Source organism: Typha latifolia, chromosome 8 (genome assembly GCF_019914945.1).
Source record: "Typha latifolia isolate L0001 chromosome 8, TyphaL0001v2, whole genome shotgun sequence".
Lineage (NCBI taxonomy): Eukaryota > Viridiplantae > Streptophyta > Magnoliopsida > Poales > Typhaceae > Typha > Typha latifolia.
Genome location: NC_133093.1, coordinates 7,208,368 through 7,235,706, shown reverse-complemented (window position 1 = coordinate 7,235,706; position 27,339 = coordinate 7,208,368). Strand labels below are relative to the sequence as shown.

The following is a 27,339-nucleotide window of genomic DNA, read 5'->3' as shown; positions in this document are numbered from 1 at the left end:
ACTTTCTAATAAATGTTCACAAGCGTAGGAAGTCGAATAGTTTGCGTTAATTAAGTTTCGCCGGTGGTTGATTTTGCTTCCAATAACATTCAATAGGAGGACTGTGCTTGCCATCCTTGGCATTTTCGAATTAACCTTTTATTTAAGGTTACAATGAAATATATCACTTTTTTAGTATTAAATTTGTAAAATTAAAAAGAGTTCTTGTTTGGTCAAAAATACTCTTTTATCTCCTCCTCATCTCCTGCTCTTTTGCGTTAATAGGTCCGCCGCATGAGCTCGTAAATCCCTACTAAAACCCTAACCTTAACTCTCTCCCACCTCTCCCGAAACCCTAACCTTAACTCTCTCCCACCTCTCCCGAAACCCTAGACCTAGGCCTAGATCAGATCCTCTCCCGGACAATGAGGAACGCATGGAAGTCTTTGATCCTTCGAAATCTCTCTCAAATCTCTTCGCACTGCCCTCGAACCCGACCCCCGGATTTCCAGGTGAAGTCCTTAGCATCCCAAAACCTTAGCTCTTCTCTCCGTTGGTTCTCTTCGATCCCTGCTGTCGATCGCAAGGAGCAGAATCCCGCCATAGTTGCCGAGATATTCTCGAAGCCTATCGGTTCTGACGAGATCAGGGCTCAAGTGGAGTCGCTTGACCTCGCCTTGGACCTCGAAAAGACGAACTCGCTGCTCCGTGATCTCGAAGGGAGCCCCGAGGTCGCTCACAAGTTCTTCGATTGGGTCTCGAGTGATGGAAAACTCAGATTGAATTCGAAATCTTATAACTTGATGCTGGAGATTCTTGGGAAGAAGGGCATGACAGAAGAATTCTGGGGTTTGGTTGAGGTCATGAAGAAAAAAGGGTTCGGGATCGCGAAAGATACCTACTTGAATGTGTCGGAGAGTTTTGAGAAGCTAGGTATAGTGAAAGATTTGAATCTGTTGAAGGAAATGTACTTTCTTAATTCTCACGAGAATGTCGCTGGCAGGATGTGCCCTATAATTTGTCGGATTCTGAGATCAGTGGAAGAATCTGATTCAGGTTATGAATCTATCGAAAAGAAGTTAGATGAATTGGGTGCTAGTTTGTCTTCGGATTTGGTTTGTGCAGTCTTGGAGAGGATTGCTCAATACCCTAAGAAGGCTTTGATGTTCTTCCGATGGGTTGAGGGGAATTCATCTTTTAAAGTTGACGGTAAGGTTTATAATGCCATGGCTAGGGTATTGGGCCGAGAAGATTGCATTGAGGAATTCTGGGATGTTCTTGGTAAGATTAGAGATGGGGGTTATAATTTGGAGAAGGAGACATATGTTAAGGTATCAGAGAGATTTCACAAGCGGAAGATGCTTGCAGCTGCTGTGGATATGTATCAGTTTGCAATGAGGGGTTCGGAGAAGCTTACAGATCAGGATTTCTTGTTCCTCCTGAAGAAAATTGTTGTGGGTAAAGACCTTGATCTGAATTTGGTTACAAAAGTTGTTAGTACTTTCAGAAGTGCTGGGGATTCTATCAAAGGGTCAGTTTTTGATGGAGTTCTGAAATCCTTGAGGAGTGTTAACAAACTGGCTGAGTGTGACAAGGTCTTAAGGGCCATGGAGGAAGGGGGTTTCGCACCAGATAGCTCGGTACATGTTAAAGCTGTTGTTGGACTCTGTAATGCTGGGGTTTTGGATGAAGCCCTCCAGTATTTAGTTGATGTTGAAGAAGCAGGATATAATTTGGATTTAACAGCATGGGCTACTTTAGTTGAAAAACACGCTTTGGCAGGTAATCTGGATAAATCATTGTCATGTTTTCGCAATATGGTAGAAAGAAAAGGTGGAGAAGATGTTGGTTGTGCAATTGAGGTGTTGGTAAATGGGTGTTGCCAGAAGAAAGAAGCAAAGGAAGCACATAAAATTCTAAAGGAGGTAGTTACAAAGTATAATGTGAAACCATGGCATAGCACATATAAGTTCTTAGTTGAAAGGTTGATCAGTCAAGGAAGTACTAAAGAAGCTTGCAGTCTTCTTGTTTTGATGAAAAGTCATGGTTTTCCCCCTTACATTGACCCATTTATTGACTATATTTCCAAGTCTGGCACAGTAGAAGATGCTACAGACTTATTGAAGTCAATGTCTCTGAAGGAATTTCCATCAAGAATGGTGTTTTTGCGTTTGTTTGAAGGGTTGTTCAAAGAAGGGAGGCATGAAGTTGCACATGGGTTACTTTCTAAATCTCCTGGAAGTGTTCGTAACCATGCTGATGTCTTGGATCTGTTCTATGCAATGAAACCTGAAGAGGGTACAGCACCAGCTCTGTAGACCACCATAATATGGTTGTCTTGTTGTCTCACTAGAGAAACTATCTACCTTTGAAGGAAACTGAATGTTCAATTGATTAAGGACATCCATTTTGCCAAGCAATTCCATTCAAAACTTTGTGAGTTTTTTATCCTCTTAATCGTGAAGAGCAATTGGCTAGAATTTGAGTTGAGTCTGTTGAACAAGTTTTAATACAACTTTGAGTTTCTTCTGAACTTTTCTCCTTGCAAACAAATGATGCAGAGTATCCCTATTCCTCAATGTTGGTTATTTAGGTAATTCAAAGTCTTCTTTTGGCTGGATTCTCTTTCATATTTGCAGTATATGACTTAGGTTGTTGGTCATAGTCCTGGTAGGGTTACTGTGGTATACCGGTATGTGCATACAGCCTCATGATTTTTCAGCAATTCTTAGTTAAATCTATAGTTCATAATGATGTCACTAAATACATGAGAAAGATTTGGGAAGTTGATATCCTTGCCTGTAAAGGTCTTTTGCATGAGACTGAGTGAATAAATATTCTTGCAATATAAGTTTGCTGCAGAGTACAGAGTAATTAAGATGAAAAAAGTTGTGTGCTATATATTCCAGTCAACAGATTAGAGAGATTCTTTCTCCAGAAACACATCACAAGTGCATAGATTGCAAATCATTTGGCAGATTTCCAAATAATAATTGGTTTATCTAATAACATCTCTCTAACATGGAATAATCTTGCCATCTATGTTAGTATTCTTCATTTTTGGTAAATTTCACGATTATCATTTTAGAGCAATTGAGTTTAAAGTAGGAAAATAGTAGTAGAAAATACAAGTTCTGTCTACGCTGTTATAAATTGTAAGCATGGATCTTAGTTTCGGTCGATCCCAAGTGGGATTAGCCGAAACCGATTTGAATTGGTCGTAGCCAATCCCGGGTTGAAACAAGTCTATTGATTGGTTTTGGTCCTGTATTGGTCAGATCGGCCGATACTTAATCCGTTTTGGGTCAGGGTCGGTCGATCTCACTAGAGATAGGTACGGTAAGAGAGAAAGAGAGCGGGCAAGAGAGGGAAAATGAAAAAAAAGGAGAAAGAAAGGGAGCAAGAGAATGAGGAAGAGAGAGTTTGTGGGTTGTGATAGTAAGAGGGAGAGGGAAGAAGAGAGAGGGGAAGAGAAGGGAAGGAGAGAGATGTGGAGAAAAAAAATAAAAAACTATGTTGGAGAGAGAGAGATGTGATAGTCGGTGAGGGTGAGGGAGAGTTTTTTTTTAAGGAAGAGAGTTAATAAAAGAAAATTAGTGGAAGAGAGAGAAAAGTAGTGGGAGAGAGAGTTTGATAGGAAAGAATTAATGGTAGAGATAAGATTTTCTTTTTATTTGTGTGAAAGAGGGAGAGAGTGTGAGTAGTAGAAAGGGAGAGAGATAGAGATTGAAAAAAATTGTATGTATTATCTAGTTTTTAGACTTTATATATGAATAATTTATATTTATATATTATTATTATTTCTAAAAAATTATAATTTTTTTGTAATTTAAAAATTATTTTAAAATATAGGCCGATACGAAGTGCCAATACTAATGATATTGTTGATACATATTGTTTTTTCAGATTGCTGATTTTGATTCCGATACTTGAAACCTTGCTTGTAACTATTTAAAAATATAGAGTATAAATTTTAGTGAAGTAGATTAGACAATCTAGAAAGTGACAATGTGTTTAATGGAGTAAAATACCTATGTAGTAATCTTCTCAAGCATAATTTTCCCAGCTGTGAATTAACATCAATGACTAACATAAGAAACTTGATATTGTTCATGTGACTTAAGGAAATCTCTTTTACAGTCACTACTACATGTGTGCTTTTTTTTTCATATTTCCTGTTTTCTCTAGTGATCGATTTCCTTTTAGATCTTTTCATAACTACTGGCTCTTCTGGAGGAACTCTATGAGTAAGCAGCTATGATAACTTTATCTCATATTTATAGGGAATTCCTAGCTTGTATGATCTATCATCCATCAAATAGACCAAGTAATTACAGAATGTTTCTCCCAGACAAGCTATTCATAATTCAAATTTCTAACCAACAATTGAAAAGGAAAGAAAAATCAAGAGAGCTATTCAATTATCAATTAAATGAGAATCTGGTGGAGAAATATATGGGATATGGGTTCTTCTTTCCTGTCCAGCTCCACCTTGTCACTTAGTTTGTAACTTGCTCACCATACCTGCACCTTTCTCCTCTAAGATCTCCTTCTTCTTTGCTACCTTTGATCCTGAAGAAGATCTAGTGATCACAGTGTTATCAGTTCTTTCACGCTGTGTTAACTCTCGTCTCAATTGTTGTCCTCCTCCATGGCCTTGTTCTGACCATCTTTCCTCTTCCATTGCCATCCTAGCATTCAGAATATCCACCGATTGATCGAGAGGGATGCCTCGGCTTCCACTTGCACCACCAGCTTTCTCCTGCTCTATGAACAGAAGCTGCACTATCGTGCGGAGAGGCATCTGGTCATTTGCTATAGCCTGTGCACGCATCTGAGGTGACAGTTTCCGACAATCTATCATCCTACAGAGTTGCTTCCTTTCTTCCTTGCTTAGCTCTCTGTGTTCCTAAAGAGATCAATGCAATAAACAAATATTGTTATCACAAAGTATGAATCTGGATGCAGAAGCTAGCCATGTTATATAAGCAGGTTTTCTTACATGCTTATACCTTTGTGCACTTGGTATTTAATTTCACTTTTTATCTTTGGTTTGCATAGTAACCATGACTATGGAAAATTTATTGATTGTTGCCACTTTGTAGCTAGAAGTTGAATGGATCACCTTGAGGTAAGTATCAATAGCCTGATACAGCCCGTCATGCTCTTGCCTTGCCAACTCTGGCAATGACTCGGCAAGATCGATGAATTTTGACACCAGGAGATCAGCATCATGTGCGATGACCTGCAGGTATGAGTCAAAGATCTTCACCACCTTTGACATCGACCTAATCATCTTCTCACTGTTTTCAGGAGCCACTGATCGGCGGAACTGTGCCAAGAAGGTATCCATCACTGCCTCCACTGCACTGACATCGTATGACTTAGGATTTGAAGGTAGAGGGACAAGTAGATCAGTCACATTAGCTTCATCCAATTGCCGACCCGCGCGCCTAATGAGCTCAGCTCTAGTGGATGGTGAAGCATCTATAATGTTAGCCACCTTTAACAATCTTAACAAGAACCTGCAGGAGACTGAGCTAGGTTCAGAAGGAATCATGCTAACAATGGACTCGAGCACACGCCGGTGCTTGGCTAGGGTCTCTTCAGCACGTGCCATAGAGCTCTGGGCTGGCCATTTGGAATTCGGTGGGTCAGGTAGGTGCTTGCAGGCATAAACATGGATCGCCTCCCCAATGAGCTGTGGAGGGAGTGCCTTTGTTGCTCGTATGGTGGAAATGATCGACCTAAAGATGTCGAGATCAAGCTCTGAGATGTCCTCTGTCCACCAGTCCTTAGGTACAGATTGATGCTGCTTCTTGTTGTAGCCAGGCCTTGTGTATGTGTAGGACCATGTCACCTGGACAACAATCCATGGCCAGGGAAAGCTCAGTGTTCTTTTACTCAAGATTGTCAAGCTGCTCGTTACAAGCTTTAGCACAATGTTTGCTTCAAATTATTGGTTGAATCGCTTGTGAAGGAGCCCAGCTCGATTTTATTTCAATGCTGACTCAGCTTGATGAGATTTAGGCTTGATGAAGATTGTAATGAAAAGTTTACATGATCATGGATGAGAGACTGACCTTTGAGGGATGAATAAGGATTTTTTCAACTATCGAATCCAGGCAGGGCTGCACAATGCGGTTTTCTGACCACCCAGATAACTTCCAAGCAGACTGCAATGCTGCAATCGAGTCCTTCCAGCCTTGAAGGATGCATGAGTCAAAGAATGATTCGAGCTTCATGACTAAATTGCCCTTGGCTGCCGACTCAGTCATTCGTAGGAACCTGGCTGCCAGGATTGCTGGCATGAAGTTGTGCGCGCTGAGACTGATGGTGATACCATAGCAGAACTTGGTGCAGAGCTCGAAGGCTTCTTCACCACCTGGGATGTCATGTAGAGCAACTGGGATTGGCTGGCCTGCTTCGTCGTCGGTATCAGAGCATAGGCGTTGGAGGAGCCCGCACTTCAGAAGAAGTGGAAACTACAGTTGAAGAGCTCAAATCAAAAGCTTTGGACTACTAGAAGGTAAACAAAACATTGTTAATTTAGTTAGTGTATGATGAGATGTTGTCATGTAGGCATTTAGCGCGATCGTAAAACTTGCAACTGCGCATCATTTATGGATAACTCTATGCATCTTTAACTTCTCTAGAAATGAAACAAAGAGGAATTATTTTTCCAGCACCGTCCTTGGAAAAGATCTAGTTTGAGATATTTGTGTTCTTGAAAAGGTTTATTGCATAATATAAATATAACTTGGTATTGGATCTCAAAGTGGCAGGCACAAGGAAACCGTGCAACCCAAGACAAATTACACAAGAATGAGCTCATATTTCTCATGGAACTAACTCTTTCTTATCAGCTCTAGAAGTAGTAGAAGAATAAAAGGCTTCATGTTCTTCCTGTTTAGTTTTCAATTACAATCTTTCATCAGGCAGTGAACTGTAGCATCCGCCACTGAGAACTATACATAACTGTAATGATAGAAATAACATGCATGAAGTATTTATTTGTAGCTATGCTGATAATTTACTTCGCTAACGACCTAACAATAAAATCATTGAACAGTGAAGTAGAACTATTCTTTTATCACCAAATGATCTACAAATACTATTTCTTAAGCAGTTCGAAAGATGCCAATTATTTGAGTGAAGTCACGGCCTTAACTTTCCTGAGCTAGTGCAAGTCCCTTAGGCCTGAGGTGTAAAAGTTCATCTAAGATTAGAAGGACAATATTCTAAGTCAAAAGACCCAAGTAAATCTATATTTGATTCAGTGTCATCACTAGGCATGTAGTTTAAATAAAATAGCAAAATCCTAAAGGATGATATTTACTATGAAAAAGGCTGGGATTGGGCCTCGTTAATGATGCCCTTGAATAAGGAGTTGATGCCTATTAAGATCTTGTGATCAATTTACTTTTAGGTGTGGTGACCAATCTTCTGAAGTCATTCATTCTCATGTCTCATTTCCCATTTCTCATCATTGGATTAGTGTTGTGGGAGTTTGAACTAATCAACAGATAATTGGAAAATAACAGCAAAGTGCCAAATTTGTTTTTGAATTCATGATTTAACCTCCTACAATTGCTTTGGATCTAAGTATACTCAGAAATAATCAAACAGACAAATATAGGGAGAAAGTGATAAGTGTACCTTATGCAGTAAGTACTTAGTGTTATTAACATGTACAATTAGATCTGTTGGCACGTCCGACAGCACTGATCTGCGATATAATTTATAGCTATTGATCAGTTAATATAAATTGAATCTCTATTTAACAATCATGTTTGCAGTCCAAATTTTATAGTATCTTCTTTGTTTTCACAACCAGTAGCTTCCTTTTCGATAATATAACATGTTCACAACTCTACCTTTCCTTTTAGTTCAAGGCATTGCTGCATATATACAGCAAACAAATTCATCTGAACCAGAAAAAGAAAGAATGATTTACCTCACAGCCTCTTCTGTGTAGAATGTGTCTGGCTTTGTTCCAAGTTTCATATACTTCATCTTTATCAATGTTTTCCTCCAATTAATGACATGAGATCTCTTACTATCGATTGCCAACTTTGCCTTCCTTGAGTGTCCTAGAACCTTGAAACGAAAAGAAAGTTAGATGCCATTAACTTGATAATGTGAATAGTACATATTTTCTACTTTTATTTTCATGAAAACCATATACGATAAGATGAAGGCGTTTGAAAAGTTTAGCTCTACAAAACATTTTAATTCTAGAAGTTCTCATGGCTGAATCTGGTAAATAAATTTTTTTTTCTTCGATTCTCTAAACTAAAACTTCAGTAGGTAGTAGTCTCAAATGGAATTGAGTCACTTGAAGAATGTGTAAATTAAGAAGAGAAACTGCACTTTGTAGACAAACTAATGAGAATATTGGATCAGATGCTCTCTAAAGTTTAGAAAAGAAGAAAAGATAAAGAGACCTTTCACTGATGAAATTGAGGGATGCACTTTTAGGACCACACCACCCCTTTCTGCATTTGATTCTTTCAGGTTTTGTGGTTACCCTGAGCTCTATTTCATCTGGTTGCATCTGTAGCAGTTCAAGAACTTTATGGCATCTCAGTGAAATGACTAGATTTTATCCATTAATCTACCAAATCTTTGATGGACAAGACCTATATGTTTCTCAAATGAAAGCTACAATTCTTCTTCTTTCTTTTCTATTCTATTCTTCTCTTTTGATTTGACCCTCATCTCACCTAAACTTTGGTTGAGGGTGATCTGGACCTGTGGCCAACCAAGTAAAAGTCTCATCCTTTTACTCCACACCTTTGTTGGCTTGATCAGTGACACAGGCTGCTTAGATCAAACGCATTACAGTTTGCAACTTTCTAAGGAGACAAGAATCCAACCACCAGGATTGCATAGATCTGGTGTTGTTAGTGCTCTACATATCACCTCTGAATGATTAAAAAAAACAAACATATGGGACCATCAAGCAACTGTGTCTTGAGAAAGCTCATCATTTACCAAAATCCAACTATGGAGATTAGGGGGGGGAGGGAAGATTGCAAGAAAAGTAACCAACCTATCATCATTTGAGCTCATGCTAAAGGACGCGGGAAAGAAGGTTTCCTCCATGAAAGCTATGATCTCAGTGAAAACGATGGGGACCTTAAAGCCCACAATGCCTATTATGCCACTCACTCACTCATTCACTCCTCTGTGCAAGCTTCTAATGGAATAGTACTCACCTCTACCTCTTATCCAACAAGGATGCCATCATCATTATCATCACCACCTCCTCCTCTATAGTCCCTTGCATTCGTCCTGCACAATGGGGACACCATGTGTAAAATTATTTAGTGCCCATTTGAGAATGATGGGGAGATATTAAAACGCGTAGAGGCGCGCTTGATTCATTGAACGAATAACTTTATGCCACATTCATTTGCGATCCACTTTTCAATTCAAAAGATTTGGATGGACGATGAACTTCAATGCATCAAGTTCATCTTTTGTTAGCACTTGGATAACAAATTTTGTAAAAGGAGAAGTTGGTGATCCTGAGCAGGAATATAGCACCAAATATTGTTTAAAAAAAAATTGATCCTATTGGAGATCACATATTTTTGTAAGTAGGTTGTTCATTCATGATCAGTAGCAACACCATGACCTCTTGATCAAATGGTCCCTAAAGGCAGAGAAGGTTAGCTGTAGCTGGAATGCCTAGAAAAGTTCATGGTTTGGTAGATGCCCTTGTGGCCATGGCAAACTCATCTAAAAGCATGACACTAAAACAAAGCCCAGAAAGAACAAAATAACAACAACAAAAGAAATATAATGTAACTTCCAACACTAATCTGCCAATTTGATGGTGCTACCTCTTGATCAATCAAAAATGACTTTGTGGGTTATATATATATATAAAAGATATCTAATGTATATAAAGAGAGTGCTCACCAAGAAAGAAAAATGGGGGATTCCCTTCAATCCTGAACTGTCTTGAGATTCAATTGTGAGATGTCATATAAACATACTAACAGAGAGAGAGAGAGAGAGAGAGAGAGAGAGAGAGAGAGAGAGAGAGAGAGAGAGAGAGAGAGGGAGAGACAAGGTTGAGATTAATAAATAATTTGTACAAACAAAAGCCCACCTTAAATACAGGAAGCAGTTGGGTTGCCGACAAATAAGAGATCTCCCTCAATCCCAATATATGCTCCCAGAGATTCAACTTATTTGAGATGAAACCATAACCTGCCAAAAAGAATCTCCCCCTAGAGAGAGAGAGAGAGAGAGAGAGTGCTCTACTTGTGAAATGGTAGGACAATGATCAAGTTGCCATAGTCAACATGGCAAGATATCATCATCATCTCTTACATAGAAAGCATCTCAATGTCCCTTGACATGAGGAATGAAAAAATAAAATAAAAGACGTGTTTTTTTTAATATCTTTAGCATTCTTTTATTTTTTTTTCCTCCTTTTTGACATATTCCAGTTTTTCTTTTTTAAGCCGAAGCTATTTTTCACCATGTACCTAAAAAAACAGGAGGAGCTAATTAATTGGAAAATATGCGAAAAGAAGAAGTGTTCACAATAGGTTTTCTTTCATTCAAAGAACAAAAACAAAATGTTTAAGGTTGATTAGCCTAAAGTATTAGAACTACTACACCTTTAAGTCCAAGTGGTTTTTTTATTTTTTTATTTTTTTCTCTCTCTCTCTTGTGTTCATAAAAGACATATAACAATATTCCACCACCTTAAACATCATCATCATAAGCTCATTGAAAGGCCAAAAGGCATCTCCTACTCCATTTGGGTGCTCTATGATTGAATCCAATAAAGTGAGAGCTACTCCATGGAGGTAAAGAAGAAGGGGGAGAAGAAGCGAGAATGAGAGGAAAGATCCAAGTATGGAGGCCCCCATTACTCCACTAGCTATAGGTATATTCCATGACCCATATCCCCTCCCCTCCCTCATATCTAATCTGCTGTCTGGCATGTGTGTTCTAATCAAGGCAGTGGTGGCAGGCCGAGTGGATCAACTGACCACCCCTCGAATGCCCGTCGACAGTGACGTTACAGTCGATTCCTCCGGTCGAGGTTGTTCTTCGGATTCTAGGGGGCTACTTATTGGCCATGTCTCCATTAGACATTGTCTCCCTTCTTACTCCCTGGCTGATCTGGGATGCTTGCTCTCTCTCTCTCTCTCTGCATGCATGCAATTGAGTTCTACCTTGACTTCATTTTTTTTCTTTTGTTTGTGTGCATATAATATAGTTATATATATTTATATATTTATATTTAACCCTCGAACTATAATTACGTATCAATTTGCAATTTGTCTCCTACCTTTATGAAAGGGTGCAGAGTGTTTCATAGTATATTATTGGTGTAAAATTTTACACTTTTATTTGTCATAGGTGTAATGTGATATTAGAGAATGAGAAATTGAAATTTTAGTGATATCTTGTTGTATTTGAACTCAGAAACTCTTATACAATACGAATCCTATTAGCTAACTAAGCACTATCACATTGTCATATTTACATGGACAAGTTGACCTCTTGATTTATATCTCGAGTTGTTTGATTATATATATATATATTTTAGTTTAAATTTTTTGGAACGGTGAAGACAACATTGGTCCATAAGAATGGCTACCTCTTTAGATCTTCGGAGTTAGTTTGGATTGGTGTATGTTTCCTATTAGAACAAGTTTCTCCTTGCTCCTCCTAAAAGTTTAAAGATAACTTAATTATGTCTCTGAAGAAGATTCCCAACTTCTACAAGCAGATAAGTCTAAAGACTAAAGGCGACTATTTTCTCTCTTTGAATTCATGGCGAACAAGAAAGTAGGTAAGTGGGGGGAAAAAAACTAGAAAATCTAGTTGAAATGAAGTTTGATTGGAAATTTTTCTATGATAGAAATTTGCCTCAATTTTGTGATTTATATAGAAAGGAAGTAATTGAGGTTCTTTTTTATTATTGATACAACCAATGGGTTCATAGGCTACATATACAAGCTAGCGCTTTTCGATATATAAGATAGATATATGGGTTAATCCTCATACGAAACGGGTCAAGACATGCACACACCATAATAGGTCAAAACAAATGCATACAGACACAATTCATTTTAATTTATTTTTAAAAAAAATTTATGCTCATATACGCTCAAATCTATAATCCTCCTGTTATAAGTGGGTACATTCTATCGCTGCGTTACAATGGTGGTGGTAGCAACTACGCTTTAATAATCATGTTAAAAAGGCAGCTTTCTAAATATATAATGTCTACTTTCATTTTTAATTTCAGTACAACATCTCCATCGTGGTTGGTAAGAAAGGAAAGATGTTGAGAGGCAGCATAAAGAATCAAACAGATGATACAGGAGCAGCCACCACCTTTAGTTTCTTTAATTTTCTCTCCATTTTACTCAAGAAAATTAAACACTACCATCACATATCAGCATCATCAATTCACCTTTGAACTTTGACAAGATCAATAAGTTCCTCTCTTGTCTTCCGCTAGAATATTATCCTAACAATTTAAGGATAAGAAAAATATCTCCTCCTTCCTAGAAATCATGATATTTAAAAAATAATGATAATAACCCAGCTGTGTTCAAGTGACGTGCATAAATGATAGTAAGATTGCTTATTTCAGACAGTATTATATGTTGTACATGCCACATACTATCTACTTAATTACATTTCCCGCCTGACAAGCATTTGGAATTTAGATCGATCATCTGATACGTACCTTCTTTTAACCACATGAGATCGATGGACTTGCGAAGATATATAGTAACAAGGAATTCATCCCATTTTTGCCCTCCACATACACACACACACACACACACATATATATATATATATATATATGTATGCATTAGAGCTTCCGTCACTTGTCGGCGAGGTCGGCGAGGCCGGAGCCGACCGAGCCACCGGCGCCATGGTTGAAAGAAGATCTATGGAGCCTGCATCTGAAAGAGCCTGCATGAGTTGTGGGTGAGCACAAGCAGCTACTCTTTTGGCTCCTTTGCTTGGAAAGAAGACCTCTGGAAGGTGAGCTTGTTGGCATTGCTGTGTTCTTGTCATCCTCCAGGGGATTTTCCGGCACGGCGATCTTCGCCGGCTCGAGTTCTTCTTTTGTCATTTTTTTATATGCGTCTGCGATAAGAAGATACATATATATATATATATATTTATTTATATGTATATATGTATGTGATTGTTATCTCACCCAATGCATGCATCTACAGGATCTCTCATTTGGTTTTCTTAAGAAAACAAGAATTTTGGATGGAATTTTGAGGTTGGGGGTGAGCAAACTTCATTTCTAAATTTGAAAGGTAACGGTTATTTGGTTACACAATGAATCTTTTTTTAAACCCGCACAGTTAGGTTTAAATTTATTTCATCCTCCTATAATTTTATTTGTGTCACTTTACTCTTACGTTTATATTCAAATTAAAATTGTTATTTTTTTTTCATTATATTTAACTAGGTCGAATTGAAAAATAATTATTATAAATAAAATTGTAGATAACTGGATAAGCTTTTAAACGTATTAAAAATAATACTAATTGGAATATATATATTGAATATATGTATATTTTTATTATATCTTTATTATATGAAATTCAATCAGTATTATTTTAGATGTATTAGGAAGCTTAACCAATTATTTTTATCTTTATTTCCAACGAGCATCTTCAAATTCGTATAAGCGCGAAGTGAATTTAGGCCTAACGACTAGAGATAAAATATAATTTCTCCTTTTTTTTAATATGAACTCTATTTTAGTTCAATTATCTTTCAAATAGTATAATGAGAATATGCACACACAAAAAAATGATAAATTAAATGGATTTTATTCAATTCCATTATTTTTGAAACAGCAAATAAGAAGAATGCAACATGACATCATTAATTCCTACTCCCTTCAAATTAACAATAAGATTATATTGACTTTATTTCAACTATTTTCCAAATTCATTTTCCAAATGCAATCATCTGAAATCAATTCAAATAAAATCCACCCAGAACTGATTCAGCTATGGTGTAAATAAAACAAGATACTATGAACAAAATGGCTATATAAGTTCAAATTTTCAAACCATATATGAACAAATTGATGAAAGGAACAAGAAATCTGATGCAAAAGAAAACTATATTACCGGAATTCTTCGCGAGGAACAAATTTAGATCCTTTTTTTGACCAAAAACTTAAATATGCAACCCAAATTAAAGAACAGAAGGTTGAATGAATTTGATGGCCTAATAATATAAGTCCTAATCTGCATAGCATATTCCTCCGAAGCAATTTTACTTAACATGCCTCTTTAACAAGGACAAAGGCTTGAAATATACATGCCTTCCATGTGATGTTGGCCACATTTTAGCTTAAAACGCTCCTGGGGGTTTCATGAAACGAGTGGTGAAGCCGGTGCCGAGTTTAACTCACCTCCACAGAAGAACCAACTGTCCTTCCTTATTAAGTATGGTGGAGTTTGAACTTGGAAGAGAGATATACTTGATGGGAATTATCTGAGCCGTCCAAGTGTCGTTTGAGAACCGGGTTGTTATCGGGTCGGTTAAGAGATGAGATGATCCACTAAAATATTACCAGCCCGGTTACCCGTTATCTTTTGTTTGTAAAATAATCGGATATATTATTTTAGCCTTGCTATAATCTCAGTGTATATATATATATATATATATATATATATATATCCTCTTTTTCCCTACAATTTCTTCTTTTTTTATTTTTATTTTGAAAAGAGCTATGTTTTAGTAAAAATAAATATGGGCATAATCGAAGTAATCTTTACTTTGTAAGTATCACTCCCTTTTTAGCACCAGGTTATAAGGTAGACTGGACTCATTTTTGCAAGAAATGAGAATTTATCTATCTCTCAGTAAAACTAAGTGTCACTAGGATTCAAATCTAGGAATACTTATATAGTATGAGTCATTTCGGACTACGATCTCGTTGCCCTATAATGTAGATTAAGTTATACGAAAGTTACCTTCTTTTTTTTAATTGTATGTTAATATCATGTGATAAACTCTAATACCTTAGACCACAAGTGTTTCAAATTATGGTCTTATTTGCTAACTTAAATAAATTACCAAGATCTCAAACAGAGAAACGAAAAGAAAATTTTAGTCAAGAAACAAATAAATTAAGATTTAATTATAGTAACACTCCCTGTACTATAGAAAAATATCTTAGTGGCCTCATAATATTTAAAACGCTACAACCAAACCCATAAACTACTAGGGAGTGTAGCAGAGCAGACGGTGGTAATGGAAAATGGTTTATTACTCTTTTATTTTTTGTTCACGTGGCATTAATCTCTATTTTTATTGATTGTTATTAGAAGAAATGTGAATTACCTATTTACCCATCGATGGGATATAATTTGACTAGGGAAGAAATGATGGCAATTTTACTTTTCTCTTCTTTATTTCAAAATCTAATTTCCTCTTTCATTTTCATGGAAGCATTCATTCACATCTAAGCATTCAACCTCGCCTCTATGCCCTAATTTTCCATCGTCGCCTCTGTGTCGTCATCGTCTAATTTTCATCTAAGCAGTTTTACTTTAAAGACGACAAGTCTGTTTTTATACATTAAATGTGTACTTTGACAACCCTAATATTTGATTTTTTTTAGTACCCTAATGTTTGAATATTTTTTTAGTACAAATATCTTGGAGGTAGTGTAACGTCTGTTGGATTAAGATAAAAAAAATATGATTTTTAATACGAATATATAATTTTTGTCTCCGTTTTGGAAAACTGTTTGATTCCTTCTTGTAAAAATATATTTATTTTTCTCTCTGTGGTCCTTGATATCTGGATTTAGTTTAAAAAGTCAAATTTTTTTAGTGTGACAGTGAGCTAGAAAAATGTTTCTTCTTCTATAGTGGTTGTAAAAAAATGCATTTGTGGTCCTTATTTTGTTTGACCTGATATCTGGATTTCACTTTTATAGTAGTTTTGTCTCCTAGATTAGTAGCAAAATATCTTACATGTAATATTTATACTAACTATTTTCACCTTAATATATATTTTTTGCCCATCACAAATTGGTCATTTATCATGGGGAAAGATAGTTCGTGGCCCTAAGGTTTGGAAGGTTGGGAGTTTCTTCGGCTATGATATATTCCTAGAAAGATAAAGCGATCTAACGGCTAGATAAAAAGTAAGGACAAAAATAATAATTGACTAAATTCCAATTTCTTTCAATGATAATTATCAACACATGCCCACCCCTATTTATAGGAGTAAAATTCTTAGCGGATCGGATCCACATGCGGATTATCTGATTTATTTTAAAAATTAAAATAATAAGATAAAACTAAGTAACTAACTTGACTTGACTCGACTTAACCCATGTGGTCGGATCGTAACACTAAATCCTAAAATCCTAACCCACCCTCTCAATCTCTCCACCCGTGGTGCCTTCGTCCCCGTCTCTGCCTGCCATCACCTCCGCTACCTCTCACTCTCCTCTCCAGCAGTTTATCAAGAGCAACCTCCTCTTCAACAACATTTCAGACCTCCCCACCTCCCTTAGCTACCTTTCACTCTTCTCTAACCGCCTCTCTGACTGCACCGAATGGGTCCTTCCTTACCTCTCCCATCTCGACTTCCTCAGCATATTTGGAGATCTCGGGGACGCTAGAGGAATAGCCTCCTCTTCGGCGTCATCCCTGCCTTCCCTCCTCTCTCTGCTACATTTACTCTCCTCCAACCGCCTATCTCGCCTGGTCTTCCTTGGCAAATTTGGAGCTCGTCGCCATGGGAGCCAACTCTTGGAGCTCTGCCTCCACCAATACCTCAATCTCTGCTGTTGCTTCACCAACTCCGATGATACCTCTCTTGCCGGAGGCTTAGCCAATTGAGTTTATTTTTACTAAATATTCCAGTAATATTGTAAATCTGCTAGTGTGTAATTGTGTGATTTTTTTTGTCTTTGTAAATGGGTGTAAACGAGTTAAATATGTTATATAGACTGGTTAAACATGTTGTGTCAAATTAAATTGGTTGAATAAAAAATATAACCCCTTTATTAAACGAGTTGTGTCGAGTTAAATTGGTTGTATAAAAAATATAACCCGTTTATTAAATGGATCTTGTTCGTGTTTAAAAAAATTGACCCGTTTAATAAATGGGTCGTGTTCGTGTTAGTATTATCTTGATCCGATCCGAACTCCATCCTAACTTAGCTAATCTGAACCGATTGACACCTCTAGCCCCATGCGGTCCTAGCCATACAGGCTATTTGGGCATGAGACCACCCCTAGCCCCGATGTTGTCCTAGCCATACAGGCTATTTGGGCATGAGACCACCCCTAGCCCCCCATATTGTTTACTATCAACTTTCTATAAGTGACCCTCAATGCTTAGATCCCAACCCCACTAAGAGTCGCTTAGATTGCATGATCCAACTCTTGGAAACTTTATAAGCTGGTTTGACGTGGGAGAAGTCCTTTCCTTCAGCGGCTCCCAGCTCATCGTCAAGGAAATTAATGGAGCAAGTACCAAATAGAGTTAGCTTTGTAACTTTTATCTATAATAAGAATTTTTAAATTCTACGCCTAATATAATCAAATATGATAAAAAATATAATAAAAAAGAATTGGTTGCATTCAAGTCAAAGACCACGTAGAGTTAAAAGTCTTTTATTGAACATCTTTAAATTATCAATAGTCAAGAACATATAAAGTTTAAGTACGGAGTTAAAAATATAGGAAGGATTTGTAAAATTAAGCTAAACAATGTTGGGGGATAGAATGTAATTTCCTCAAGTTTAATTTAGTGGAACTTTTAAGTAATACAAGTCAAAGGTCAGACTTTTGAAGGTCAAAGGAAGGGTTGTGAATGATAATATGCTCACATGCAAGGGTTTTTCTATAATTTTCGTTTAATTAACATGATAAGTCTAACGAGCGCTACGTGACAACGTTCTTCTGGTCGGATCTCGCAGTGAGGTATTTAAATAATATGTCCCAATACTTTATCTTCCCGGCTGTCGCCGGTTAGGAGATCACAGTCTCTCCGATCATGCTTTATGATTCACTAAACTAAGAATGTTAAAAGTAATGCCACCGACTACTCCCGGTAAACTCGCAGATTAGGGCCTTCATTGGAGATACTATAAAAAAAACCCTTAGATCACTTCGCTGCATATCGGCGACACAGGGATCGTCTCCCTACTGAAATTCCTGGCGTTGCCACTCGAAATCACCTCTATTACTTTCATCCAGGGTTGCTTTTATCAATTAGAGGGCATAATTCGCAGCATAGCGAGCTCACGATCGAGGTATTTGGCCCCCGAAACACGCTCAGATCGGTTCGTTCTCCGATCTGAGCTCAGATTTGGAACTGGGTGATGGGGGGATTCAGATCGAAGTGTAGGATTGGAGCTGTTGTGTTCCTTACGCTTTGGATCGCGCTCGAGGCGCTCTACGGGTTACTCAAGCCGGTCCCGAATGGGTGCGTGATGACGTACATGTATCCGACCTATATCCCGATCCCCGCGCCGGCGAATGTGTCTTCAGGGAAGTATGGATTGTTCTTGTACCACGAAGGGTGGAAGCAGATCGACTTTGCAGAGCATCTCAAGAAGCTTAGAGGAGTTCCTGTTCTCTTCATTCCTGGCAATGGCGGCAGCTATAAGCAGGCAAGTGTCTTTGGATCTTCGAGAATATTAATGTAGAGAAAATTCGCAGAATCCGTAGATCAGATGGAGTTTCCCTAGTTCATGATAATGTTGGCTTATTTTATATTTCTTTATTTGATGGAAATTTGCAGAATCCCTAGTTTACAAATAAGTTGTTGTTTGGTTACTATAATAAGCTTATGCTTATTCCACCAGTGAAGGAGGATTTAGTTATTCTTAAATCAGACACTTAACCTAGCTGATGCAACATTAGTGATATACAGGTGGTAATAGAGGTACCATAGAGCGAAAATGGATCTGCGATGATAATAACAAGGATACAGTAGGCTATACTATATCAAATATGATTTCAACTCTATAAACTTGTCAGCATAATCATCCATGCTCTTGTTTCTTTTCTGTAAAAGGTTGTACATCGTAAAATGGGTTACAATATTATCTGGCTGGCCAGAGTCCCACCTTGAAGTCTTGAGCTTGATCTTTTTAAACTCTTAACTCCTAAGTAATATAAAAGTTTGCTAGCTCAGTTTAAATTACTTCTCTATTATATGGTTAGGGTGTACTCGCATACGTTTGGTTCCTGATGCTACTCTGTGGACTCTCAGAAGCAATTTAGAAGGTTATAAATTGAGATTTCCATGGATACTACATCTTTAAAACTAAAAATTCATCAAGATGTTGCGAGAATCCAAGAAAATTTCAAACAGAATATATAGAACTTTTTTGTAATAAAGGAGTTACCTTTGGACAATTTTTAATTCTTAGAACTTTTATTCATTTTAATAAAAAGTAAAAAAAACTTTCTTAGAATCAGGTCAATGAGTACCTCATCTTCTGCCTTGTTTAGAATTCTTAACTTATCTTGCTCTTTCATTGTTCTTTACTGGATTAAAGATCCTTGTATTGGTTTCAAGGTGTAGTTTAATTTCTCTGAATAAGATTTAAGAGTTATAAGGTTGCTCAAAAACTTCCAATTTGAAGGATCTAAATAATCCAAATACTTAGTACTTCCACCTAGAAATTGAGGTTTGACAGATTTTATTAAATTAAGTTATATTTGAATCCTTCCTACAAGAACAAGAAGGCAAAGAGCTTGTGTTGGTTTTGAGAGAGTTCTAGGTTCTTGCATGACACAAGAAAAATTTCATTTCTAAGGCATCAAGGACTTTTGGAAAGAGAAATGCTTCTCTTTATTCACAATGCTAACTATTACAATCTAATATTAAGTAGCAAATTCTCTTTGAATGAATAGAGAATTCTAAGATCAGCTTTTGAGTTTTGAGATCAAAACATGACTCTACTTGAGTTTGGACCTAGGATGGTGATAACAACATACATGTCATGAAAAGATAATGTGAATAAAAGGAGCCCACCAAGCTAGTAACGAGAAAAAAAAAAAAAACTAATCTGCTTGTGTGCTAGGAAACATGGATTAATGTTGTGAAAAATATCCGTGGTATGTAGGCAGTTATGTGACTGCATTGTGCCTATGCAGTATGCGGGGAGCATATGGGGGCACATATGTGGGCTAGTAATAAAAACATTAAAAATAACTTGTATGTAGTTTAAGTATCTTATTTTAATATTTTAAAATAATAAGCTAATAAATAGGTAAAAGTTGCAAAATAATATACAAAGAATCATCTTCATAATATTCTATCAACTAAGGATGCTACTTTTTAATCATATAATTACTCAATAAATATTTTCAAGTATGATAAGTTACACCTATGAAGCATGGATACTGATATGGGATATGGGGATATGGATACGGGGATACGATAAATTTTAAAAACTAAGATATGGATACGCCATGAATACAACAATAAAAATAACAAAATATATTTTAATGTATTGAAAACCAATATAACATATAGTTTAATGCATATCGTTCTAACTTATCTTGTGAATATTTTGTATGTAACTTTCTAACAAGAGTTGAAAAGTGGCGAACTTATGAACTTATGAACAAAAGAAGAGGCAATATAGTTTGTCCCACATTTAACTAGCACAATAGATATTTGTAATTTGTGAAACATGACAGTAAGGCGTAGTGAGGTAGTGAGGCAGTGAACACAAATACTCAAATAACATTCTAAATTAGTTCATTCAGCATCAATTAGGATCATAGGGAGCTAAAGTGATATCCTAAATTCTTTCAGAACAATATAAAAAAACTCCCAAATTTTCATATCAAAAAGAGAGAAAAATCCAAAATTCTAAAAGATAGAGAAACCCTCAAATTAGTCATTTAGCACTTAACAACAATTATGATCAACTCACTGTGATAAAAACCCCAAATGATAATATTATGGACAGAGAGTGTGAGGGAGGAAGGTGCATGAGGGAGGGAGATGCCATCACGAGAGGGAGTCGCTGTCGCGGGAGTCACCGTCGCATGAAGGAGTTGTCGTCTAGTGAGGAAATCATTGTGTACAAGGGAGGGAGGGGGGTGGGGATTTCATTGTTGGTGCGTGAGGGAGGGAGGAAGGCCTTTTTCGCTGGCGCATGAGGGAGGCAGGAAGGTTTTTCGTCACCGGCGCGTGAGGGGGAGAAGGCTTTTCGATGTTTTCGTTGTTGGCTAGGACATAAGAGGGAGAGGAACAATAGGGAATGCAACGAACACGGGTTAGGTTTCGGTGTTATTAGTTAAATGTTAACGGGTCGGTTAGTATGTTAAACGGGTTTTCAACGAGTTTTATTTGTAAACCCTGTCCGTTTAACTAAAATAATTCGAAAACCTATCCCTGCAGTATCCCGCCATATCCCCGTCGTAACTTGCCATATCTCCACTTTATCCCCATCGTATCGGATAATTAAAATTAATTATTTTAAATTAGATACTTTTTCAGTCGTATCAGATATGTATTGGGGTCGTATCGGGCATATATGTATCTGATACTAATATGGAGACCTAAATAAAGTATCTGTGCTTCATAGATTCAAATCAATTAGAAGTCACAGAGATGACGCTCGAGTCTTTTTTTCATAACTAATTCGATTAGGGTCATCAACAGATGTCACATATAACAAACACACCTTTCTTTTCTATTCTCTCTTGAGAGAGAGATTAGGGTCATTTTAGGAAGAGAAGATTTTTAATTTAACTTGAGGCTGTTCCTTAACTCCGTCAGAGCCACTGATTAGGAATAGATATGTTCTTTGGACTATAAGGTAGACCTAAGTTACCATAGGAAGACACATGGAGAATATCTAGTCTGTGACTATTCTCAAAGTCCTACCTACTTATAATTAATGTTCCGCTAGCTACTCATCATCAAAATTTTTGCCACTTGTATAAAAAATGAGAATGTATAAGGAATAACATATCATACACTTTAATATGCTTGAAGTAGTGTATGGCATGAAGTATAACACAATGGCATACTAACATAAAATACGTGAGAAAATATGGGACTATTTGAGTGAATCTTCTCACCTGAGATCCAAATGGAATAACTCAAAGAAATAATTCAAGGACAAATTTTTAACTTTTTTCATAAATTTATATTTCAATTTAACAATATAAAATTTTTTACACTTAGAAGTTAGAACTAATTAATTTTGGACTAAACTCCAATCCTAAGGCCTATAACCCTTCAACTGATAGAGCTGAGCCAAGGCCCAAGCCGAACAAGTTGGGTTGGATTATTAGCCTCAAATCTCCCCCAATCTTAGGTTGGGCCCTCCCTTAGCCCAACCACTAAGCTCACCTAACCCAAGTGGGTTTGGGTAGGGCCAAACACACTACACGACTAGAATAGGACCAAAAGGTCCCAATCTCCCAACCACCACCGCTTCTCCTTCAACATAAGGTAGCAAAGAAGAGGAGCATCGGTGCTCCTAACCTGCAACACCAACACACTCCTCATGGACAAAGCAACTCACATGAGGTGGAAGGAGGCTGATTGAGGCGGGCGATGGGGATTAGACCATCTCCTGATGGCTGATAGCCATGGTGAAGTCCAAAAGCTTGAACTGAACCATGAAAGTTCAATCGGAAGGCACCTTTCCCTTCCTCTCATGAAGGGTAAAGAGTCCAACAGTGGATGTCGGTAGAAGCTGTTGCGGCAATCACGATCGTGATTGAAAAAACTTGATAGGAGGCCACATGGTATAGCCTCCTCTTGGGACCTTTAGAACATATGAAGGGCATCTATGGCACAAGGCCTCTCATGCGAAGCTTCAGGCTTTACTGGCAGTGACTTGAAGTCACTAGACGACAGAATTTCGTCGACGAAGTTGAAGGTGTAAAAGAGAGGCAATACAAAAGAATACCCAATTAAACTGAAATTTAAATAAAGGAGGTTAAAGAGGACTCACAGGCAATTCATTTGGTGGTGTTGGTTTGCTCAGACAGTGTTCTAGTGACCCAACTTCGATGATGGCTACTTCGGTGAGAGAAGAAGAGAAAAGAGAAGGGGAAGAAGGAAGAGAAAGAGAGGAAGATCCAAATGCCCCCGAAGGAGATGATTTGCTAGATTTATATAGGTAGGGTTCACCACCAAATTGTGGAATTCCCGCGATCTCCTATCTTGAATATGTGAAAGAAAAAAGAGAAGGGAGGAAGAAGAACTGTTGGGTATAATCTAGTCTATCCACCAAAAGATTGCTGGAATTTAGAACTGCAATTGAACCCTTTTATAATTGCATCGCTTCCTTGAGAAGGAGCCTCCAAGTAAAACTATGAAAAAACAATTCATGGTGAAATACAGAAGTTCCTGAAAAGATAATCATAGAACATCACTTCTTGTTGTTCAGGAGCCCATTTTGGTGGCTCTCTTAGGACCTCTTCTGTTGACGCTTTTGCTAGAGCACATTCTTTATTTTTCATTTAATCAAATTGAGTCTCATAGATGTTGATGCCAAGCCTGTTAATCACTTTATCTTTTACTTTAAATTGTTGCCAGAAAAACGGTCACTGTGCTACTAACCTGTCATATTTTCCATAGTTGAGTGCCTTTAGGTTAGTAGTGCAGGAGTGTTGTACTAGGAAAGCAACTCCTTTTTCATGAGGAAGCTTTTATATGGAACTATTTATAATTCCCCTCATTCTTTTTGAAATAATTAACATTCTTATAACTGCATCTTCTTTTAACTCCTATGGTGTTTCTTCAGGTCTTTGGTGAATGTTCTTTGCCTTGACTGCACTTTTTTGGAATGCCTATCTGTGCTTGCTAGATTCTGGACCTTACAGCATTCTCTTTATGGCTTATATTAACAAAAGAGTACACTATCTCCTTAATTTCCCTTCTATTTTGTTCATCTAGGTTCGATCATTGGCTGCTGAATCTTTTCGGGCATACCAAGGTGGACCACTTGAGCCAACATTTTATCATGAAACAACAATTCTGCCTGGTAATCCAGGTAGCTTGTCGATGAAGGAATTGGAAAGTTTCATGATTCCTACTCAGTATAGCCGAATGTTGGATTGGTTTGCTGTGGATCTTGAAGGGGAACATTCTGCAATGGATGGTCGAATACTTGAAGAGCATAGTGAATATGTTGTATATGCAATTCACAGGGTATGACTTTTATTTTTCTGAATTGTCCAGTTTTCTTGGAAATCTAGGAATTTAATCTTGGTGGTGCGTTTTGCTTTAATATTAAGAGATCATTAAGTGGTGATCAACTTGGCTTTAAGCAGTCAAAGATATTTTCTTTCTAGGAATCATATTGGTCATGCCCTGAAAGAAATCTATTATCCTTGTCAGGAATTTTCTCTCTGCTAGAAGCCCCATTCAAAGTATTAAACTAACAATAATTCCAATGAAAATTTATTGGAACTTGTTGCAAGTTTTCAATCCAGTGCTTCTACTTAAATGTATTTGTCAATTCATTTGTTTGTGCTAATACTGATTTTGGATACTTGGAATTTGCCAACCCCAAACTTATAGTTTTTTGTATGTTGTTTTTGTAGATCTTGGATCAGTATCGAGAATCACGTGAAGTACGCTTAAAGGAAGGTGATGAAGTCTCTGGAAACTTGCCAAATAGTGTAATATTAGTCGGCCATTCTATGGGTGGATTTGTGGCCAGAGCTGCTATTGTCCATCCACTCTTGCGGAAGTCGGCTGTTGAAACTATACTAACACTCTCAAGCCCACACCAGTATGTTCTTTTCTGCTTTCAACATTCTTTCCCTTTTTTTTTTTGCCTTATCTTGATAATATTTGATGACATATCTAGGTCCCCTCCAGTGGCGTTGCAACCATCACTGGGTCATTTTTATTCCCAGGTGAATGGAGAATGGAGAAAGGGCTACATGACACAGACCTTACATTCAGGAAACCTTGGATCTAGTCCTAAGCTCTCTCATGTTGTTGTTGTCTCTGTGTCAGGCGGCATCCATGATTATCAGGTTTCCTTTTACTTACTTTTAGTCCTTTTTGTAATATGATTTTTTTAAAACAGTGATTTTCTCTTATACAATTAGACCTTTCTGCACTATAATTATCTACTGTCTACACAGATATATACATACGTATCATGAACTATTATCAATTAATATTTTATGTTGAATATTATCATGTGTTTATTTACATATTATGAAGTGTTCAGTCATTAATATTAGTTTTAATGAATATATTCAAGCATGTTATGTGTTGAGTAATATTTATATTTAACTATTGCTATATCTTTGATAAATAGATTATTTACAAAAGTAATCTAAAGATAAAAGACTGTAATGTAAATTTTAATACATATAATGAAATGAAAAACTAAAAATTGATGTGTCGAAGACCCAAAAATATTTTTAAATATTTTAAATTTTTATTTAAAACTATATTAAAGGCGTGCCAGTGACGCATAGGGTGTTCCACTAGCACGCAAGGGCGTGTTGAGGGCGTGCCGTGCCGATGGTGGCACGGCATGTGCCTCGGCATGGCCATCTTTACTTGATAGATCGCTATTTGTTTGAACCTATTTTTTTAAATTGATATTACGATCCTAGTTATCACCATTTAATTGTCTTAATTTTTACTGTTCACACTATCCCATTTAGTGCAGATGTTAGGCTCCCTTTTCAGAGGTTTATTGATCATTATGCTTACTAAGTTGGCAATATTGAATTGCTAAAAAAAAATGCAACTGGTTCCTTGGTACCTAACAATTTCTGGAAAAGTACTTCTATATAGCCCTGACATGCTTCTTATCACAGAAAATCACCTTTTAAAGTCTAAAATCCAAAGAAACTGCTCTCCAGGTCCGGGTGTGAACTGTGAAGTATTTGTTGCCTAGTCTCTTCATGCTTGGCTTTCCAATAATTGATATTGTATGGAGAGCCTTCCAGCCATATACTGTTAGATGAGTCATATTCTCTGAATTATTCCAAAAGGCTGGACCTTAAATCCATCAATACCACAACAACAACATGAGTATTTACTGCATTATCCCTTTAAAAGCTATGTTGCTGTGTCTTTTTGTTTGCCCCAAATTAACTATAACAACATGATATGACACTTTATGGTGTAATACTTGGGTATGGAGTTTCTAGTAGAAAACTTCTAGTGATACAAACGATCTGACAACTAGATAACCATATATGGACCTGAATCCATGCAACTTACTCGGCTGTCTGCTTTACAATGCCACAGTTTGATTTCATGTGATATATGATTTTTTTCATTTGTCATGGGAAAAGTGTTCATTTCCAATTTCAGTTGATTGTTTAGGAAGAATTGATAGTATGGAACAACTATAGCATTCTTCTTGGGATGAGCTATATTGCATTTATTTATCTATATATGCTTTGTGAATGCATATGGTATTATAAATTTTATGTGAAATGGTGTAAGTAAGTTGTTTTAGGTTCAAAAAGAAACAAAGAAAAAGTTAAATAACTTGTCGCTTGCGTAAGATTTATTTAAAAAATTTGAATACTTTACATAGATTGTGATATTTACATAAACACAAAAAAAATCATTTTAGCTGTTATACAACAATTTTTCAAAGTTGGAGATGTTTGGAATATATATTTGTCTATTGTTGTTGCCATGTTAATAGTTTCTTTTTATTTTGTAAAAGTTTAATAATCAGTTAGTTGACTTAAAAGGTTAAGGCATTAGGTAACATGCCAATAATGTGTATCACTATATCATACCCTTTAATATGCCCTCTCACATGCGGCTTTATACTATATGTGGATAGATATTAGATAACAAGACGTGCAATGCACCACACTGCAATACAAGAAAATAGGGAACAAAGGCGGGTTGGCGATGTTTGAATTCATGACCTCTAGAAAAATAGGCTCAGATACCAACTTAGATAACTAGTTGACTCAAAAATTAAACTATTAGGTAATAAATTTGCAATGTATATCATGCCCCTTTAGCAATAAATATCATTCTTGTTTCCATATTATTTCCCCAAGGCTTGAAATCATGGTTTGAACTTTTGTTTTTGAACCCCAACAAAAATGAATATTTTAAGTCGAAATAGAATGATTTTAATCTATTGTGCTTCAAAATAAATGCCAAAACAAGAAATCTTGATAGTTTCAGCTTTAACCAATGAGATTCGGCTTTACTTTTTATTTTCAGTTGTTACAGTTCCTTCTTGGGCCTCCAAACCATGTTCTAAATATTGATATCGATATCAATCATAAAAAAATGATACATATTGGCTTTGCTAGTTCAATTTCTGACTATTTTTTTAAAATATTTTAAATTCTAAATTATGATATA

The 27,339-nt window shown here is 36.8% G+C and overlaps 3 protein-coding genes across 22 annotated transcripts in view; 2 read left to right on the top strand and 1 right to left on the bottom strand.

The window, feature by feature from the left end:
* The first annotated feature begins 215 nt into the window (after window positions 1-215).
* Window positions 216-6,667, top strand: LOC140793631 (small ribosomal subunit protein mS81 (rPPR8)-like). Of its 4 annotated transcripts, none has more exons than XM_073145220.1 (3): window positions 216-2,572; window positions 5,085-5,230; window positions 5,293-6,667. In XM_073145220.1, exon 1 carries the CDS (start codon window positions 405-407, stop codon window positions 2,295-2,297), a length of 1,893 nt encoding a protein of 630 aa, XP_073001321.1. In that variant the 5' UTR covers window positions 216-404; the 3' UTR covers window positions 2,298-2,572; window positions 5,085-5,230; window positions 5,293-6,667. The 4 variants fall into 4 exon arrangements, with proteins under 4 accessions (XP_073001321.1, XP_073001320.1, XP_073001323.1 ...); XM_073145222.1 differs by having other exon boundaries at window positions 246-2,415; window positions 2,541-2,572; window positions 5,085-6,667; XM_073145219.1 differs by having other exon boundaries at window positions 5,085-6,667.
* On the bottom strand, window positions 4,236-10,269 carry LOC140793632 (BTB/POZ domain-containing protein At5g47800-like). Of its 14 annotated transcripts, XM_073145232.1 has the most exons (9): window positions 10,103-10,269; window positions 9,910-9,946; window positions 9,201-9,276; window positions 8,427-8,536; window positions 7,937-8,079; window positions 7,639-7,708; window positions 6,063-6,464; window positions 5,105-5,839; window positions 4,236-4,888 (listed from the first exon to the last, which is right to left on the bottom strand). In XM_073145232.1, exons 5-9 carry the CDS (start codon window positions 7,993-7,995, stop codon window positions 4,475-4,477), a joined length of 1,680 nt encoding a protein of 559 aa, XP_073001333.1. In that variant the 5' UTR covers window positions 7,996-8,079; window positions 8,427-8,536; window positions 9,201-9,276; window positions 9,910-9,946; window positions 10,103-10,269; the 3' UTR covers window positions 4,236-4,474. The 14 variants fall into 14 exon arrangements, with proteins under 14 accessions (XP_073001333.1, XP_073001328.1, XP_073001330.1 ...); XM_073145227.1 differs by lacking the exon at window positions 8,427-8,536; XM_073145229.1 differs by lacking the exon at window positions 9,910-9,946.
* A 7,886-nt stretch (window positions 10,270-18,155) lies between these two features.
* The window catches only part of LOC140793804 (uncharacterized), a 30,740-nt gene continuing 21,556 nt past the window's right edge, over window positions 18,156-27,339 (top strand). For all 4 annotated transcript variants that reach the window (XR_012110013.1, XR_012110015.1, XR_012110014.1 and 1 more), the window contains exons 1-4: window positions 18,156-18,649; window positions 23,920-24,174; window positions 24,570-24,760; window positions 24,839-25,010. Coding sequence is in view for 1 of the 4 variants with exons in the window: in XM_073145511.1 (XP_073001612.1) it covers window positions 18,359-18,649; window positions 23,920-24,174; window positions 24,570-24,760; window positions 24,839-25,010 (909 nt within the window). In the remaining 3 variants the exon portion in view is untranslated. The remainder of the gene's footprint in view (window positions 18,650-23,919; window positions 24,175-24,569; window positions 24,761-24,838; window positions 25,011-27,339) is intronic.

Excerpts from the sequence above, each read along its gene's own strand:
- LOC140793631 (XM_073145220.1), top strand. The coding sequence starts at position 405 with ATGAGGAACGCATGGAAGTCTTTGATCCTTCGAAATCTCTCTCAAATC.
- LOC140793632 (XM_073145232.1), bottom strand. The coding sequence starts at position 7,995 with ATGAAGTATATGAAACTTGGAACAAAGCCAGACACATTCTACACAGAA. Across the intron at positions 6,465-7,638 it reads CTAAGTACTTACTGCATAAG|TTTCCACTTCTTCTGAAGTG; the intron begins GTACACTTATCA and ends CTTCAACTGTAG. Across the intron at positions 5,840-6,062 it reads TCCTTATTCATCCCTCAAAG|GTGACATGGTCCTACACATA; the intron begins GTCAGTCTCTCA and ends ATTGTTGTCCAG.